This window comes from Crocodylus porosus, unplaced genomic scaffold (genome assembly GCF_001723895.1).
Source record: "Crocodylus porosus isolate Cpor-Errol unplaced genomic scaffold, CroPor_comp1, whole genome shotgun sequence".
NCBI classification, from domain to species: domain Eukaryota; kingdom Metazoa; phylum Chordata; order Crocodylia; family Crocodylidae; genus Crocodylus; species Crocodylus porosus.
Window position 1 is genome coordinate 54,910,561 of NW_017728931.1, and position 16,590 is coordinate 54,927,150.

Genomic DNA, 16,590 nt, shown 5'->3' on the forward strand with positions numbered 1-16,590 from the left:
GAGATGCTGCCTGGCCAGGGCAGTTTGCCAGGCTCAGGGGGCTCCCAGCTTGGCCTACCTGCATACTGGGCACAGCACAGCTGGGGCAGAGTCCACCCCCCAGGTGCAAGAGCTAGGCCACAGGAGCCTCCTGTGTCCCTGGAACAGCTGCTGCAGGCAACGCTTGGGGCCAAGCTGGCCAGAAGCCTCCAGCATAGCAGCCCTCCACAGCATCTGCCTGGGCCCTGGCCTCACCCTCCCACAGCTCCCCTCCAGGGGCTGGGTGGGCTGGAGGGCACAGCCCAGGGACAAGGGGTGGGGTCAGCAGAACACAGGTCAACATCCCTGACCCTGCCTGAGTTCTCCTAACTCCACCCATATATATATATTAAACAAATTTCCTCGTACACCACCAGGCATGCCGAGGAAGAATGTCTGTGCACTGCTAATTGGCACGCATGCCACGGATTCCCTATCCCCGAGCTAAACTGATGTTTAAAATGACAAGAAGTAAAAGCTGTCAAGAAAGCAGCAGCCTCTATGGCAGTAATTATATATTTTTAGATGAGGCAGCCCTCCATAACTTTTATGGACTTGAGTAGCACCCTATTTCAGAAACTAAATTATTTATTATATGGCTGGTTTACCTACTTGGAGGGACTGGGAAGGAGGCAGAGCAGCTAGCAGGGATGAGCCTGCACTGCAGTGAGGGGTGGGGAGAAAGGAGTAGAAGTAGTGGTGAAGGAGGACAAGGTGGCAGCAGCACTAGGCCTTGCAAGGCTTATAGATGCAAGCTGCATCTCTTCATTAATACAGACCACATCACTAGACCAAACAACAAGGGTTATAAATACCCGAAGTTCATTCACCTGCACTTCTACCAATGTCAGTGAGGGCCAATCTACTTGGCAGGCATGCCACAAATTAGCCCTGCACCTTCCTTATGAGTCACTCCAATTCCCTTCCGCTGCTTGACTTGCTGCTCTGCCTTCTGCTCCCTGCCCTATCTGCTACTGTGCTTCCTCCCCGATCTGCCACATACTAAGGCTGCCCTGGCCACTTATAGTACCTGTACTGCAGGTTGGCCACCCCTGATATATATGTGCTTATGATTCCCCTCTGCTGCCTACATTGGACAGTCAGGCCAATCTATACATGGATAAATGAATGAATGAACACCAGTTGCAGAAAGGCACACAAGTCTCTGGCAGAACGGTTTAACCTCACTGGATAGTCCATTGCTGACCTCAGAGGAGCTGTTCTAAAACAAAAAAACTTTAAAAACCAACTTGAATGCACAATAGTGAAACAAGAAATCATTTGCAGACTGCATTGTTTTTATTAAGTATGGTCTTGACTACGGGACTATGGATTTTATGGGACTACAGATTTTTATCCCAATAGCTGGATATGTTTTTATGACCCCTTTGTCTGTATGAGTGTATTACTTTGCCTCTCCCAGGACTGACCCCCTCTTCCTTCCCTCCCTCCCCTCTCTTTTATGGTCAAATCACTCTCTCTCTTTGATAAAACTTCTCTGTGCGTGTCATTTCACCGCATCTGATGAAGTAAGCTCAGGCTCATAAAATATTATGAATCTCTGCTTTAATTAGTCTGTAAGGTGCATTTCTACCCCGTCACCTTCTGGAAGGAAAGAGCCTACATTTACTCCTCACTAGAGCCTGCACTTATCTTGCTTATCTCCTCTTCTAGGTGGTACCCTTCAAAGACTGTTATGGCACCCCAAGGTACTGCAGCACCCTGGCTGAGATTCACTGCTCTATGTGGCCTCCCCAAACAGGAGCCAAGTGCTTTTGGAGGAAAGGAGAATATGCCTGACAGCCATCTTTATGGCTACATCAGTCTAGCACCCTTCTCTAGGACCCAGCTCCCATTTTTTTGGGCTTATCCACCTAATTTCTGATCCTTTCATCATCTCCCAGCAACAGCCGTATAAAAACTCTGGCACACAGCATACTTTCTTGCCTTGACCTAATTCTGTGGTCACTGGGGTAACAAACTCTGAAATGGGGTAGGGATGCAGCAAAAAAAACCTGCAGGTGTTTTTTGAGGTCAGTGAATGGGGGAAGGAAATAAGTTGAGAACTACTGTGCTAGTGTTGAAAACAGATGGCCTTATTCACATGGAAATGTTTCATTTTACATCTTCTGCGCAGACTAGTGACACAGTCTACCAGCTGCATCTTATCGGGTTTCCTGACCCCAGGGAATTGCTTACACTGAAATGAGACATGGAATTACAATGACTAAAAACTTCAAATGAGGAATCCTGAAGAGTTTCAGAGAAAATGCATTATGTTTAGTACCAATAACTGCAACACTTAACATAAAAAAATAGACAGTACTATTTTAACTCACACATACTCTACCATAGGAATAATACATGCTTGATATATGCTTTTTTTTTTTAAGCTTAGCTGATAAATGCTCCTTTTTTAGCTTGGCCAACAGAACAAGTTTTTTCACTTCCCACAAACATACCTTGTGTCTTAGGACAAAAAAGAATTTTTAAATCAGGCACAGAACAAAAAAGCTATTTTGTATACAATGTAATCAGCAGACTAGGTTCTTCCCTGACAAGACAATGGAAGAGGAACAGAGTCAGACTTATCCAGCAGATAAGACAGAAGTTTTAATTGTGGTTAAAGACCATTTATATCCCTTACTAGTATAACATGCAAAGCTTGTGGGGTAGGGGATCTCAGTATTCTGCACAGGCCTGATCTAGACTCCCTTAAATATAATGGGCTCTGGATCATGCATCATGTGATGTAAAATAAATCATGAAGAGGCAAGTGTATTTTTCTGTGATACCTTTTACTGAACCAATTGTATAGTTGGAAAAGATGTGGGACAAGCTTTGGATGCTCTTCTTCAGGGAACCTTGCATATACAAGCTTGTTCTAATATCTCTCCGTCACCTACACACTGGTCCAGTAAAAGATATCACAAGAAATCCTTTCCTCTTGCACGCTTCCTTTAACATCATGGCAACAACAACACTCCAACTCAGCCCATCAAGATATCCAACCATCAGTCCCCCTCCATGACTAAGTAAACTGACAGCACCACAGAAAGAAAACAAGAGAAAATAAAATAAAAATGAAGCCTGCAAACAATGCAGAACCAGATTGCTAATCAAACAAATAAAGATGTAAAGTTTCAACAACATCCCCCACAATGATCTAATAACCATTATTAGTAATGTGCAGGTGTTATAATATGCATATTATAATGTATTTATGACCTAGCACTTGCACACTAGTTCAGTTTGAATTTAGCTTAAGTTTGCAGGCATAAAATCTGTGCCCGACGGCTGAATAGGATGAGAAAAACAGGAAAGTTAAAAGGGTGAGAAGAATGTGGTTACTGGATCTGTTGTCAGAACCATTTATCCAACAAGTACCAATTTGTTAACATTATGTACATGTGCACAGAGCCTGGAAAAATGTGAAGCTTCCTTTCCAAAACAATGGACGTTATTCAGCACAAAGACAATTTTTCATTTAACTAAAGCATTAATTCAGGAATAAGAGAAAAAGTAACTGGATGTGTTAGCTCATTTCCTTCTAAATTAATCTGCACATTATTCAAAGAAAAGCAGGCACAACTTTCACAACATAAATCATTATTAATGTGCGCATAAATGGACAGCAGGTATTCAGTGATCAGTATCAGATATGCTCACATACAAATCACAGGAGATAACTCACTTGACAATCACCTTTTCAAGTACATTAGAATATATGGCTACTGAAATATCTGTTTTCACTGAACTCTATCAAAGCAGTTATCTTAAATGCCACAGAAATGCATTTTGTTTGAAGCAAAACAGCAACAATGTTAAAGTGATTTCTAAGACTCATTCTTTGTATTTTAAAAGATTTTTCAATATGTAACACATATATGGCCATCTCAGTTTAACAGGATTATTTTTCCTTTCAAGAAGAATAAAATAGTTATGGTCCAGAGGCCAGAAACTGCTCCCTGAAGCAGACTGCATTCACTCTATGGTGAAACGAAGACATCTCTCACTGTCATCAGTAGGTGAATTTAATGACATCCATTTCTCTTACAGATAGCAGAAATGATATTATTCAATAGGGTAACCAATACATCACAAGAAAGCTCAGTTACTTCAAGTAGTTTAATTCCTTACAAATACTTTGTTGCTGTACTGTTGTCTGGTCAAGTATTCTTAACTTAATGTGTCTGGGCTTTTTTGGTCTATATTTATTACCGTATGTTCTTGCCACATCTACCATTTTGTAGGGATGCCTGAGCCCAGCACCTTCATTTGCTTTCCCTTTCCCTTTCCACCTCTCCTTTGTTCCCTCTCATATACATGTGACTGGCTTGGGTACAGCGTGCCTCAGCGCAGGGGCTCCGCAGTACGCAGAGATGGGGGAGAAATGAGAAAGCCTAGGCTGCCTGCTCCCCTGTTTCCATGTGCTGCTCCCCAGACAGCCCTCCCCATAGCACAGAGCCCTGCCAGGAGCTGGGAGGAGCTAGGTACAGGCAAATTGCCCAAGGTGGGACAAACAAAAACAAAAGCACGCATGCAGGGGTGTGTAGTGCGGCACAAATTTATGCTGCTACTATTTGTGCTGCTGCAAGCACACACCTCTGCTTGCCTGGACACAGCCCTCGACTCTGTTTAAAAGATTTCTTTGTTCATCTGAACAGGCACAGGACTGAACAAAGTCTCAAAAGCAAGAAGCATACCTGCACCCCCTGATTCCTGCAGAGGGAGCTATTTTGCCAGTGCAAAAGAACTCCACCATACTAGATAGTGAAAGATGCATGTTGAGCTGTGTCCCTGCTCTGCTGGTAGACAGGAAGTATGTGGCTTAGACTCCCTGCGATAGGGAACAGTTCAGGCAGTAGTTGGCTAGCTTGCTTACTCCTTGGGCCAGATGACAGCTGTTTTTTGGGCAAGTGCCCTAGGGGAAGGAAAATCACTTCCTGCATCCTCTCCTCACTTACACACACCCCTCTACAAACCAGCTACAAACTGACCCACAAAGATGCATATTGCCAAGCTGCTCACTCATTTGGCCTAAATATTTTATGATGGGAGAAAAAGAGAGAGACAGGAGCTGGGATTACAATTCATGGTTCATTCATCCCCAGAACAACTCCACTGACTGAGTATGCACTAGAGAATGTCAGTGTGCAGTCAGTACAGGGCATTATTTCGAGAAGTACCCTTTATAACAGTAGCAATCCTTAGATTAATTTGTAAGATTATGTAAATGCCTCAAACCCAAGCATTTTTTTTTTTTTTTTTTATAATATCACAAACATTTTTTCTTAAGCACTTATAGTTTGTTCTGGAGAGCTCAGATGGGTTCTACAATTGCTTGGAGAAGCAGTACCATCTGAAGCAATGTGGGTGATATAAGCAACAAAATGTGCAAAATTAGCCTCATCAGCACCTGATCATCAGCTTTTACCTACATTTCAGTTCTTCAGTTACTGGTTCTTTCACATTAAGGGATCCAAAAAGCACCAGTTTTAAAATGGCACCTCCTTAACCAGCAAGCCTGCTCCCTGCGCACATTCAGTTGTAATTGTTGACTACAGTGACAGAAATATGTTTTTAACACCTGTTATTCCTAAACATGCTGCTGGGCCAGCTTTGTTAAGTCTGAGTGGACTGGAGAATGGGCCATTCTGTGCATTCACAATACTTCTTATTGAATTCCAAACAGGTAAAAGGCAGAAGGATTACATAGGTGTAACCGAGGCCTCACTTGGTGTGCAAAGTCTTTATTATGGGTGATGATGATTCACGGGGATACCAGTTTTCTCTTTTTTTTTTTAAAAAAAATCACAGATTCTCTGATTAACCTCCCCCCACAATTCTTAGATTTAAAAAAAGCCAAAATTCATGTTTTCCCACAATTCAAATGAAACATAATTCTGTGTGTGTGTGTGTGTGTGTGTGTGTGTGTGTGTGTGTGTGTGTGTATATACACACACACATATATGTATATGTATCAGCTGAACACAGTGTTTTATTGATATATTTACAATTTTAAAGCAATTTGGAAGCTTATCAGTGCCTCAATCATTATAATAAAATCAATTTTAAATACCTATATATTTTGGCATTTGATTTTGGTTTTTTAATCATAGAAAACCAGAGCTCCCCCTGCCCCCTTTGCTCACCACAACATGAGTCCAGCTACTCTGTGGCACTGAGCAGCCCTGATATGCTGGTGCCCCTCATTCCCAAGCCACAGCCCCCACCCCTGGCCCTGCCAGTGCCCCTCACTTCCAACCCTCAGTTCCTCCCCCTCCTCCCACAGCCCTGCTGGTGCCCCTCACTCCTGACCCACAGCCCCTTGCCCCACCCCCCAGCCCTGCCAGAGGGGGTCCTTAGCTGTCCCCCATCCTAGCCAGCCCCATGCGGACTGACAGGATGCCAGTGGGGGAAGGGAGTAGGGGGTGTCCTTTGGGGATGGCAGGGAGCTGTGTAGCCGAGCCACTGGGGGGAGGTACCCATGCTCTCAGGGGCAGGGGTGGCCACGTGCAACTGGGAGACACTGCCCTGGGGTGGGGGGGAGGGGTGCTGCTCATGGCCAGTATGTTTGGCACAGTGAAGAAGCCCCAGGCTGGGGCAAGGCGGTGCCACTGGTGTCTCCTCTTTTTCCTTCCAACCTGTGCCAGAGTTGGACTCACTCTGCTGCTGTCTCCATGAGCAGGGGTTGCCACAGTCACTGCGGGCAGGAGATTGCCTGGAGCCCCTCACACTCCTCCAGCTGCCAACAACGTGGCCCGGGCCAGAACCACACTTCTGGCCCTCTCTGCCATGCTGCATCCTCAGCTCCAGCCCCACCTAGTGGTAGGGCAGTGTGGTGCCCTGGTCACTGCCTGTGCTTCTGGCCACACAGCTTCCCACCACCCCCTTCCCTGCTAGAGGGGCAGGCACCTCCAAGCAGATCCCCCTAGCAACAATGCTGATCTGGGCTCACTGGCCACGCTGAACACTATGTCAGACCCCACCCTGCCCTGCCACAGCCCCAGCCCCAGCATCTAGACTCTTTCCCCCAGTGCCAGCAGGTACCCACAGGCACACACACACACATCCTCCCCTTCTCCCCCACCCCCAACAGTCCCCAAGCTCCAGCCTTCCACCCCTACCCCCATTCCATAGACTTGTCTGTATCCAACTACTGGAACTTCTCCCACTGTCCTGCCTGGCTGTATCTCAGCCACGTGCATATGCACAGGCTCGTGGCACCCCCTGCCTCCATTCACTCTTCCCCCATTCTCCTGAGGCCCAAAGAGCTCCTTGCAGGCCGGAAAGCTGGCCGTCTGCAAGAGAAAACCTGCTGTTTCCTGCGTCAATGAAGAAAATTTGTGTTTCTCTCCTTCAAAGGAAAAAAAATCTGTGATTTTCTCCTTTAAAAAGGAAAACCAGCATTTTTCTACAGAAAACAAAAAAACCGGATCCCTGGTGATGAGGTAGAGAGGATCAAGGCTTTAACTACTAGCCTAGCACTCTCAGCCTGGGCTCTGAAAGTCTGAAACAGGAACCAATGGAGCGTGTCAGAACTGGAATGGCATGCAAAAGTTCTATGAACATGTTTTCTGAATTATTTTTTAAGAGCTTACTATCTTTGGAATATACACCATATATTCTCATGTATACCATGCCCCTGGATATAATACACACCCTAAGCCAAGCACCAGGTCTGATCCCGCATGCTGGCTCTAAAGCTGGTTGAACCCAACACACCGAATTTGGGACCACATGCTGGATCCATAACCATGTTGGACTGGACTTGGCATGTCTAGTCCAGGGCCATGTACCAAATCTGATTCTACATATCAGCTCCAGGGGCATATGCTGGGACTGACCTTATGTACCAGCTCTGACCTCACATGCCAAGTCCAAGGCCACACACTGGCTCCAGTCATGTACTTGGCTCTGCAGTTGTGTGCCAGATCCAACCCAGCACAGAGCCCCAGAACCAAAATGTGTTGTCATGGACACCAGCATGCCAGGTTCAGGCCATGGACCAACCCTGTGCATCAGCCCAATTCAGTGCACAGGTGGTGGTGGGATCCCCATGAGTATGGAAATTTGGTATGAAAGGGGAGGAAGGAAAGGAACAGTGGCAGCACTAATTCCCAGAACTACTCCCCTCCACCAAATTTCCTGACCCATGCAAATCCATTTTCCTTGCATATAATGTGCACCCCCAATTTTCCCCAGCTGGTTTTGGGGAAAAAGGTGCAGGTGATATACAAGGAATAAAAGTATTCAAAACCTTCAGCAGTACTCTTCTACTTAAACACAATACCAGTTCCCATAAACTCTGCCAAGAGGAATGATGGCTCTCTTTTTAATGATTAAAAATTAAAAAAAAAAAAAAAAAGTTTCCCAGAGAGCCCTGTTCTGAGTGCAGATTTTCCAGATTAAATTGTACATGCTTTTCTATATTACAATCAATCAGAGCTAAACTCCATTAAGATCACAGCACCCCTGTGCAAGGCACAGTACAATCAATCACAACCTCAAATAGTTTATGGGTTATAGCGAGACAGAGACGGACAGTAGTGATCACCGTAAAGTGTACTTAACAGCTGGCAAACGATTAAAAACTGATAACTGAAGGTTCGGCTATTTTAAACACTCTCAGCCCATCACTCAGTCTGTCCAACTCTTCTGTTCCAATCAGTACTTAATATTATTGAGGCTTGTACTAAAGTACAGTGGCAAGTACAATTTATAAATTAACCATCATTGCCTGCTATGACTTTTTAAAAAATTCAAATCCTAATATTATAAGAAGAAAATTACTCAAGAGGGAAAGAAAAAAATGTCAACAGGTATTCTAGTAATATTTCCATTTCCTGTATTCAAGGGGATGCATGGAAAAAATGCATCTGTGTCTGATCTGGTAGAATGTGCTGCACAAGATAATCATTAGTTAAAGACTACTTCTCCTCCGTGGGAAATAAACTGTACTCAACATGCTGACTGGAAAAACATGAAGGTAAGGATAATGTAATGATGATAAGAAACTATATTTTATCAGTACACTGCTCTGATTTAAAACATTTTATTCATCAATGTACTTGCTTACACAATCTATTCTTAACACTTTGGCTATATGGTCTTCCAATGCGTTAGACACCCAAATCATATGCCAATGGAAATCTAAACTCCTCATTAGGTACTACTATTCCTTTCATCTTTTGTCGTTGTTTTTACAATACCCAATTGTTTTGCTGGCAGACCAGGTTATTTGGGTAACTGTGATATCTTTTATTAAAGCAACTGAATAGTTGGAAAAAAAAATTTCTTTGCAAGCTTTCAGGAACAGGCACCCTTCTTCAGGCATAGGGAGAGTCTGCCATTGTTCTCTCTATAGTTAAATAGAAGCTTAAGCCAATAGGCAAAATGCAGGCTGTGAAAATGCAACTGCATGGCCAGGAAGATCAGAGGGGATAGGAGTTAATGGGGGAGAGACAGATAGCTTGGGGGGGGAGGGGGAGCGGGGGAAGCAGGAAACAAAAGAAGGGACTGTAACCAGTAAAATGTAGAGCGGTTACCTGGGATTACTGGATGGCTGGCAGGTTTATAATGTGATATAATTCCAGTTACTGGAATAAGAAATGTAAAGCCTGCCAACACATCTCTACCACTCTCACAACAGAATCATCACTAGACCTGGATCTTACCCCTGCACCTCCAGAAATGTAATACATCTAATCCAGTGCACTGAATGCTCTGATAGAAACTACACAGGAAAAAACAAACCACTGTGTACCAGAACGAATGCACACCAAAAATCTATCAAATAAAAATACTCTATTACCTGTGAGTGCATATTTCTCACAAGACAACCACTCTCTCCCCAATCTCTCAGTTTTAATCCTCAAAGGGAATTTACAAAATACCTTTCCTAGACAAGCCTACAAACTTCACTTCATAAATCTACCAGACACAAAAAATCATGGATTAAATATAGACACTGGACTTATGGCACATTACAATCTGCCTGCCATCCAATAACCAAGTAACCTCTCTACATTTTACCAGTTAACATTTCATCACCTGTGGACAGTCTCCTCTTTTATTCCCCCCCCCACCTACCTGTCTTACACCCATTAACTCGTATCCCCTCCGATCTTCCCTGCCATGTATTTGCATTTTCACAGACTTGCATTTGGCATATTGGCTTAAGTTTCTATTTGACCCCCGAGAGAACACCAGCAGACTCTCCAAATGCCTGAAGAAGGATACCTGTGCCCAAGAGCTTTCAAAGAACATTTTTTCCAACTATTCAGTTGGTCTAATAAAAGATATCACAGTTACCCACTTAATCTTGTCTGCCTATGTGCTTAGATCAATACGGCTACAACGGACACCCCTAAAATATGATTGTTTCATATCTGGCATACAAGGTAATTATACACAATGGCACTAGCTGGACTTGAATAAATATTAATTTGCACATCTCCATCCTTGGACATTGGTACTATATAGACTTCTGTTATACCCAGGTAAGGCAATTTGAATACCTGGAGTTCTAAACATACAATTTGACAGTAGCAAATGAAGTATAAAAGCCTAGGGAAAATAATCTAATGAATAAGTAATTTTATATATGGAGTCTATAATAAAAGCTATTGAGTTTTATGAAACATTCTTACAAAAGAAAAATGTTTATTGCCATACTACCCAAAATTAAAATGATTAACTATATATTATTATTCAGTCAGACTTCTATTAAATTAAAATCTGCATTTGCATCATGGCACGGGGGAGTAGGGAGAGGAACATTAATATATTTATCTAGTCTACTTATGGAAAAGTGCTAGGAATTTTTCAGTAATTCTTACACTACCATGTAATATGTTTTAATAGGTTGCTTTAAATGAGGAAATGTTAAGGAAAATGAAGTTCACTAGACTACAACATACAGGTTTAACATTAAACAGAACAAATGTTACTAGATACTTACAATGTGCAAGAGCTTTAGCACATCCACAAACCTGTTTGAAAAGCAACAAAAAGCAAACCATTACATTTGAACTGTTGTACTGAAATAAATCAAAATAAGTATCAAGTTCAGAACTGACACTTACACTTTTTCTGAGCTCATGATCTCTTTAGCGATATGGTAAACTTTTGTTTTCTTTTCAGCTGCCTTACTCTGCAAATAAAACGATAACATTATTCTGTGCTCACAACACACATGTAACAAAGATCAGTTTCAAGCAAGTAACGCCTCAAACTCAATGTTTTTACCCCCCACTCCCAAATCTCCTACTAAAAAAAATTCGCAGCATAAAGGCCATGGGTGGGAAACCAGTACTATAAGCCATGCAAGCTACAGCACAAAGATGGACCCTGAATTTCCATGGAGCCCCAAAGAAGCTACATAAGTGAAGATATCCATTTGAACAAAGCAATTTATGGGATTAGGGCCAAAATTTTAACATGGTGCAGGACATAGGTATAGTAAACAAATAGATGGGAAGGGCACAATGACAGAACGATGTTTATATGCAACCTAATTGTGTGTGTCATATAAAAAAAGAAATTAGCAGTTCTAGTTTGCCAAGTGCCAGTCCCAATTACTGGCTGGGACTATATCTATTATATATTCAGGTTCAATTAAAATAGGGTGTGGAGGAAGAAGTGATGTGGATTAATAAATCATAAATAATCAAATATGTAACCTATAGAACAAACAGCCATCTGAAGTTCTGGTGGAATCATATTCACTGTTGCAATAAAGTACAGGTAATAAATTCTTGTTAACCTTAGATATCATTCCACTGATATAAATTTGCTAATTGTTTTAAAAATAAGATGGCAACATTATTTCTTTTTTTTCCTGCTTCAGCACTATGCCAAAGAAAGGATAGTAATGTGATTATCATGCTGTACATTTTTATTCCAGGCTACGTACTTTCAACATCATACGGCATTAAAACCATATACTACACATTTATTATTCTGGTGTCACAAGGCATTACCTAATGCAATAAGCAAGCAGAAGAGATAGAACAGGGGATTCACAACCAGAGTGTCATGGCACTCTGGGGTACTAGGAGACACTTTTCAGAATGAGGAGATAAAGAGAAAAGGTATGAGGAAATAAATGGAGGTTCAGGCTCCTCAGCCTCTGCTGCCTAGACCCTCTGCAAGGAGGTTAGCGTTATAATACATAAATTAGTGTTTGAAATGGGGTGCTGCCCAATTCATAAATCTATGGAGGGGTGCCTTGAGTCTAAAAAGGTTGAGAACCACTGAAATAACAGGTAACAAAACTGTGACTATCTGAGGGGTTAAATTTAGAAGAAATCAGGTAGATTTTCATGAGCCAGGAAGTTTATTCGTGTTCTCACTGCTGCCCAGCTAGAAATGCTACTGCTGCCAAGCAGCTCAGAAATCAAAGGGGCATCCAACTGCGCCAGTGCGCTCCCCCTGGCTCCACACTTCATTGGAATCAGTAGCATTGTATGTAGACCATTGTTTCACAGGTATAAACTATCTGAACACTACCACCTCATGCCTAGCTCTCCTTTAAACAGAAACCAGCATATAGTTCTTGAGAGCTTAAAATCAAATTGTAGCATCCATGATACTGACAGGCAGGCCTAAAAATGAAATACCCCTTTGAAAGAAGACATTAAGGCTCTGGACGGATGTAATGCTTGAAGTGCTCCAAACTGCAAGCATGCAGACATGCTGTAATACTTCGAAGTGATCCTTAAAAAAATGAGGAACATCTTTGCAGTGCTTTTTAAAAATTTTTTTAAACACTTCCTGGAATGTCTGGACAGTCAGAGTGCAACAGGAGAGCTGATGGGTCCCTCAGCATCCCACAGTGCTCTGCCCTTCCCCCTGCATACAGGGGGAGGGGCTGAAGCCAGGTCAGGTGAACAGCCAATGAGTGCTGTCCTGTGCACTCTGTCATCCTTGACAATCTCACACAAGGAATCATTCAAGGAATTCCTTTCTCCAACACCGGGGCTGGAGAGAAGTAACCTGACCTGCCTCTAATCTCCTGGTTTGATAGGGGACAAAAGAACAGTAGAGACTAAACAGGATCTCCCAGTTCTAGTGGGAAGCATACTGCCATCCTTAGCAATCTCTGGAGTCCAAGACCCATGCAACTGAACCCCTCTCCAGTTTCAGGGTTGGAGAGTATGACCCTGTATATGGCACTTTATGCTTGGAACTGGGAGACCAGAGCCTGAATGCACGAGAAAGCATGCATCGGCTGTAAATCTGACTCTTCCTCCCAACTGCCTGGGTCTGGGGGCAGACCTAAATAACCAAGCAACACTTTTGTCACCCTCCCCCGACCAAAGAGCACATCACTGCAGGCCACTGCAGCGATTCAAAAGCACTCTGGCTGAATGTTTGTCCATATCCTGAAGCATTCCGAATTTTAAGCACACCAGACCGGAGCAGAATTTGGAGTGTCTCAAATGTACATCTGTCCATGGGCTAAGAGTGAAATTCTAGGTCTGTCTGCCATTGATACAAGTTATATGTGTATTTGCCATAAGGCCAGTTCATCATTAAAACTACATTAGTTCAGACAAGACGATGGTACAAAACTTTCTATATCTTGATGGAAAAGAGAATCAACAAAGCATGTGTTGCCAACACTAGGTAACTAACAAATGAAATATAATTTTTTTTTAAATGATGCAACTGTAAAATACCAATGCAAATTAAAGTTCAAAATAAGATACCACTGCCCATCATTTCTGACCCCATTTGGAATAAAGCTTTTCATGACAACTAATGCTGAAGTCCCCCTTGGTGTTTTTTTAGTCAAGCATAGGATTCAAAGTTTTGACTCTTGATTTTTCTCAACTGAAAAGTGAGGCATTCTTCCTCAGTCATTGTATTTGAAGAAACATTTAGTGTACCCACTATACTGGATAAAAAGCATAAACTTAAGTCTGGATGTCTGCAAAGAAAAACAAAACAAAAGAAAAACAAAAATAACTAAACAGCTGATCACTGATGTAAAGATAATTTCCTTTTCCTCTACAGCTGCAAAAATTGTGAGCAAAATTTTAGGTGAGCAGCAGATTGCTAGTAAAGTTAATCTCCAGCTGTCAAATCCATGTGCCATAGGCCAGCATAGGCCAGCTGAAGCAAGTTAAAAAACAGATGGTTCAGCCACCCGTTCTGAGCTGCACCACAGCCAGCTAACATTCAATGAAATATGAGAAGTCTCATAACAAATACGTGCTCCAACTCTGCATTCCTAGAAATCTCTCTCAAACTTTTGCAAAAGATTTTTTTATCAAGAAGAGTTAGCTTATACAAATGCACTTAATTCTAATCATTTCCATCAAAACAAACTGTTCCTCTTTCTCCCTTCCCAAACATTTCTCCAGAGAAATGTTGATTCCCTAAAATCAGAGTTCAGAGCACTAGTAGGAAATTCAAACTTGTTACAAGGTTTTACCTACTTAAACTTTTTTCTTCTAACAACATAAAATCTGTATCAATCCTGTCCCATAATATTCCACTGTGGAGCAAAGGGATAGTTCACTTGGAAGGTGGTGAAGAAACAGTAATCCCAGCAGGTCAGAAGGCAAACAGAGGCCAGACTACACTGGAAGGCTGAAGGGAGCTTCTAATGCTTATGAGAGAAGATAAAGGTCATCCACAAAAGGGTGAGAGATGGACAATACCCCAGATGCTCATTTGATTTAAAGAGAGAGTAAGTAATTACACTACCAGAACACCTTCGGCTTGAAGGAGGAACAACAGACAAGAACTATATGGGACTGAAGTGCAGGGAGGGGTCTTGTAAACTATCCTATCCAGTACACAGAGAAGCTAGGAGAGACCAGGCCCTTGATGCAAATTAGTGGCTTACATACACTAGGACACTTAAGGCAGAACAGGCCCACTAGAATGCCTACAAATAAAATGCCTCCAAAAAGTTCTTCTAATGAATCCACAAAATAAACACTGTACTGCGCCAGTGAATTGAGAAGTTTAAATGAATAATAATCCAGCAAAATAAAATCAGTAGACAAGTAAAAACCTCTTTAATGTCATCTGCTTCATGAGGAGTAGATACAAGCAGGAAAGGCTATGACTGAGGGCCAAAGCTTGCTGTTAGAACCGAGAAATAGGGATTCAACACTAATTCCAATACAGGGAGCTGGTGTTTCAAGCTACAGGAAAGCACAAGCTGAAAACCAGTTAAGAGGCAGGATGCTTTATTCCCTCAGTGCCAGAAAGACAGTGTCTACACTACACATGCGGCAAAAACAGTTAACTTATTTGAAAAATACATGTGGCAGGACATATTAATTTAAGTGTTGCCTGGAAAAACAGAAGTTATTAAAGTAGCCATTTTCTCAACACAGTGTAGAAGTGTTTCAGCTCTGTAATAGTTTTATTTACCCCTACCCCTTCAAATTGCTGAGCTGCTTTTGGACTGGCCATAGCAGGTCTAGCCCCCCATTCACTGGTTCCCCCCAATCTTGGTCAGCGGTTTCAAGTGTTTTCCAGTGCACCAAGCAGAATCCTGAAGGCCCATGAAATTGATATTTTACTAATGGTGCAATTTGATACATGCAAATAAAGCCAGTCAAGCCTGCCTGTTTCACACAGACTTAAAGAGGTATCAAGAATGAACTAATAGACCAGGCAGTGCACACTCTTTTATGACCTTATGAAGAAAGCACACATTAACACATCCAAGACTTGCAAATCCAGAGCAAATTTGAAGTTTTAAAAAGATAAATATTGCTAACTTATCAAAAGGAAAAAAAAAGAAGAGAAAAGAAAAAATCCTTATATTTAAACAGAAATATATTTCTTAAGCATCTTATATAGCGATATCAAACAAAGCCTTTTCAAGCTCTGGGAAACTAAAAAATAGTAAATACAGATAGTTTTAAAAAAAATCAGACACACCTGCTTATCTTGAGGATCAAGTTCCCCTTTGCTGGAATCAGAGTTCGTGTCATCATCTTCATCAGAGCTGTTCATGATCTCATCATCTGACTGAAGATCTCCCATTGTCACACTGGGATCATCATGATGTTCTTCTGAGGGCCTGCAAGAAGATATTCATAGTGGTTTTATAACAGCATAATTTTAGACCAATTTTTATTTGAAGAATTCTCCATTATCATAGCAATTGGCAGGGGCAATTTTAGAGGTGCACTAGTGCGTTTGCACTCCCCTTTGATTTCTCCTCCATCCAAAGTTTGAAAAAAAAAAGACCTGCTCATCAGTGGTGCAAGAGCATCAGTTGAATTAACGACTCATTAATTCTACCAGATTCCTTCTCAACTCTTCATTCCATAGGTGTTAGTGACTCTCTCTCCTTTTTAATGGTCTTGATGTTCTACTAATTAAGCTAGCCTTTTCCTGCAATTCTGCTGCCAATTAGCTGCTCCTACTAATGTAGTCCTCTCTCATACCCAGGGATCCTGGTTCTCCCTGATAAAAAATCATCACAAATTCTCTGATTAAAAAATCCAAAATCTGTGATAAAAATTAAAGGCCCTCTATGCCTCCCCCCCAACTTTGCTAGTGCCCCTCACTCCCCCCCAGTCCTGCTCATAC

General features: G+C 42.1%; 1 protein-coding gene across 1 annotated transcript in view; it reads right to left on the minus strand.

Annotated features, from left to right (window-relative positions):
• FGD6 (FYVE, RhoGEF and PH domain containing 6) overlaps positions 1-16,590 on the minus strand; it is a 99,475-nt gene that overhangs the window by 41,881 nt on the left and 41,004 nt on the right. Inside the window, exons 3-5 of the mRNA XM_019545060.1 lie at positions 15,934-16,075; positions 11,109-11,176; positions 10,985-11,015 (exon numbers count right to left, since the gene is read on the minus strand). Of these exons, the coding sequence (XP_019400605.1) occupies positions 10,985-11,015; positions 11,109-11,176; positions 15,934-16,075 (241 nt within the window). The remainder of the gene's footprint in view (positions 1-10,984; positions 11,016-11,108; positions 11,177-15,933; positions 16,076-16,590) is intronic.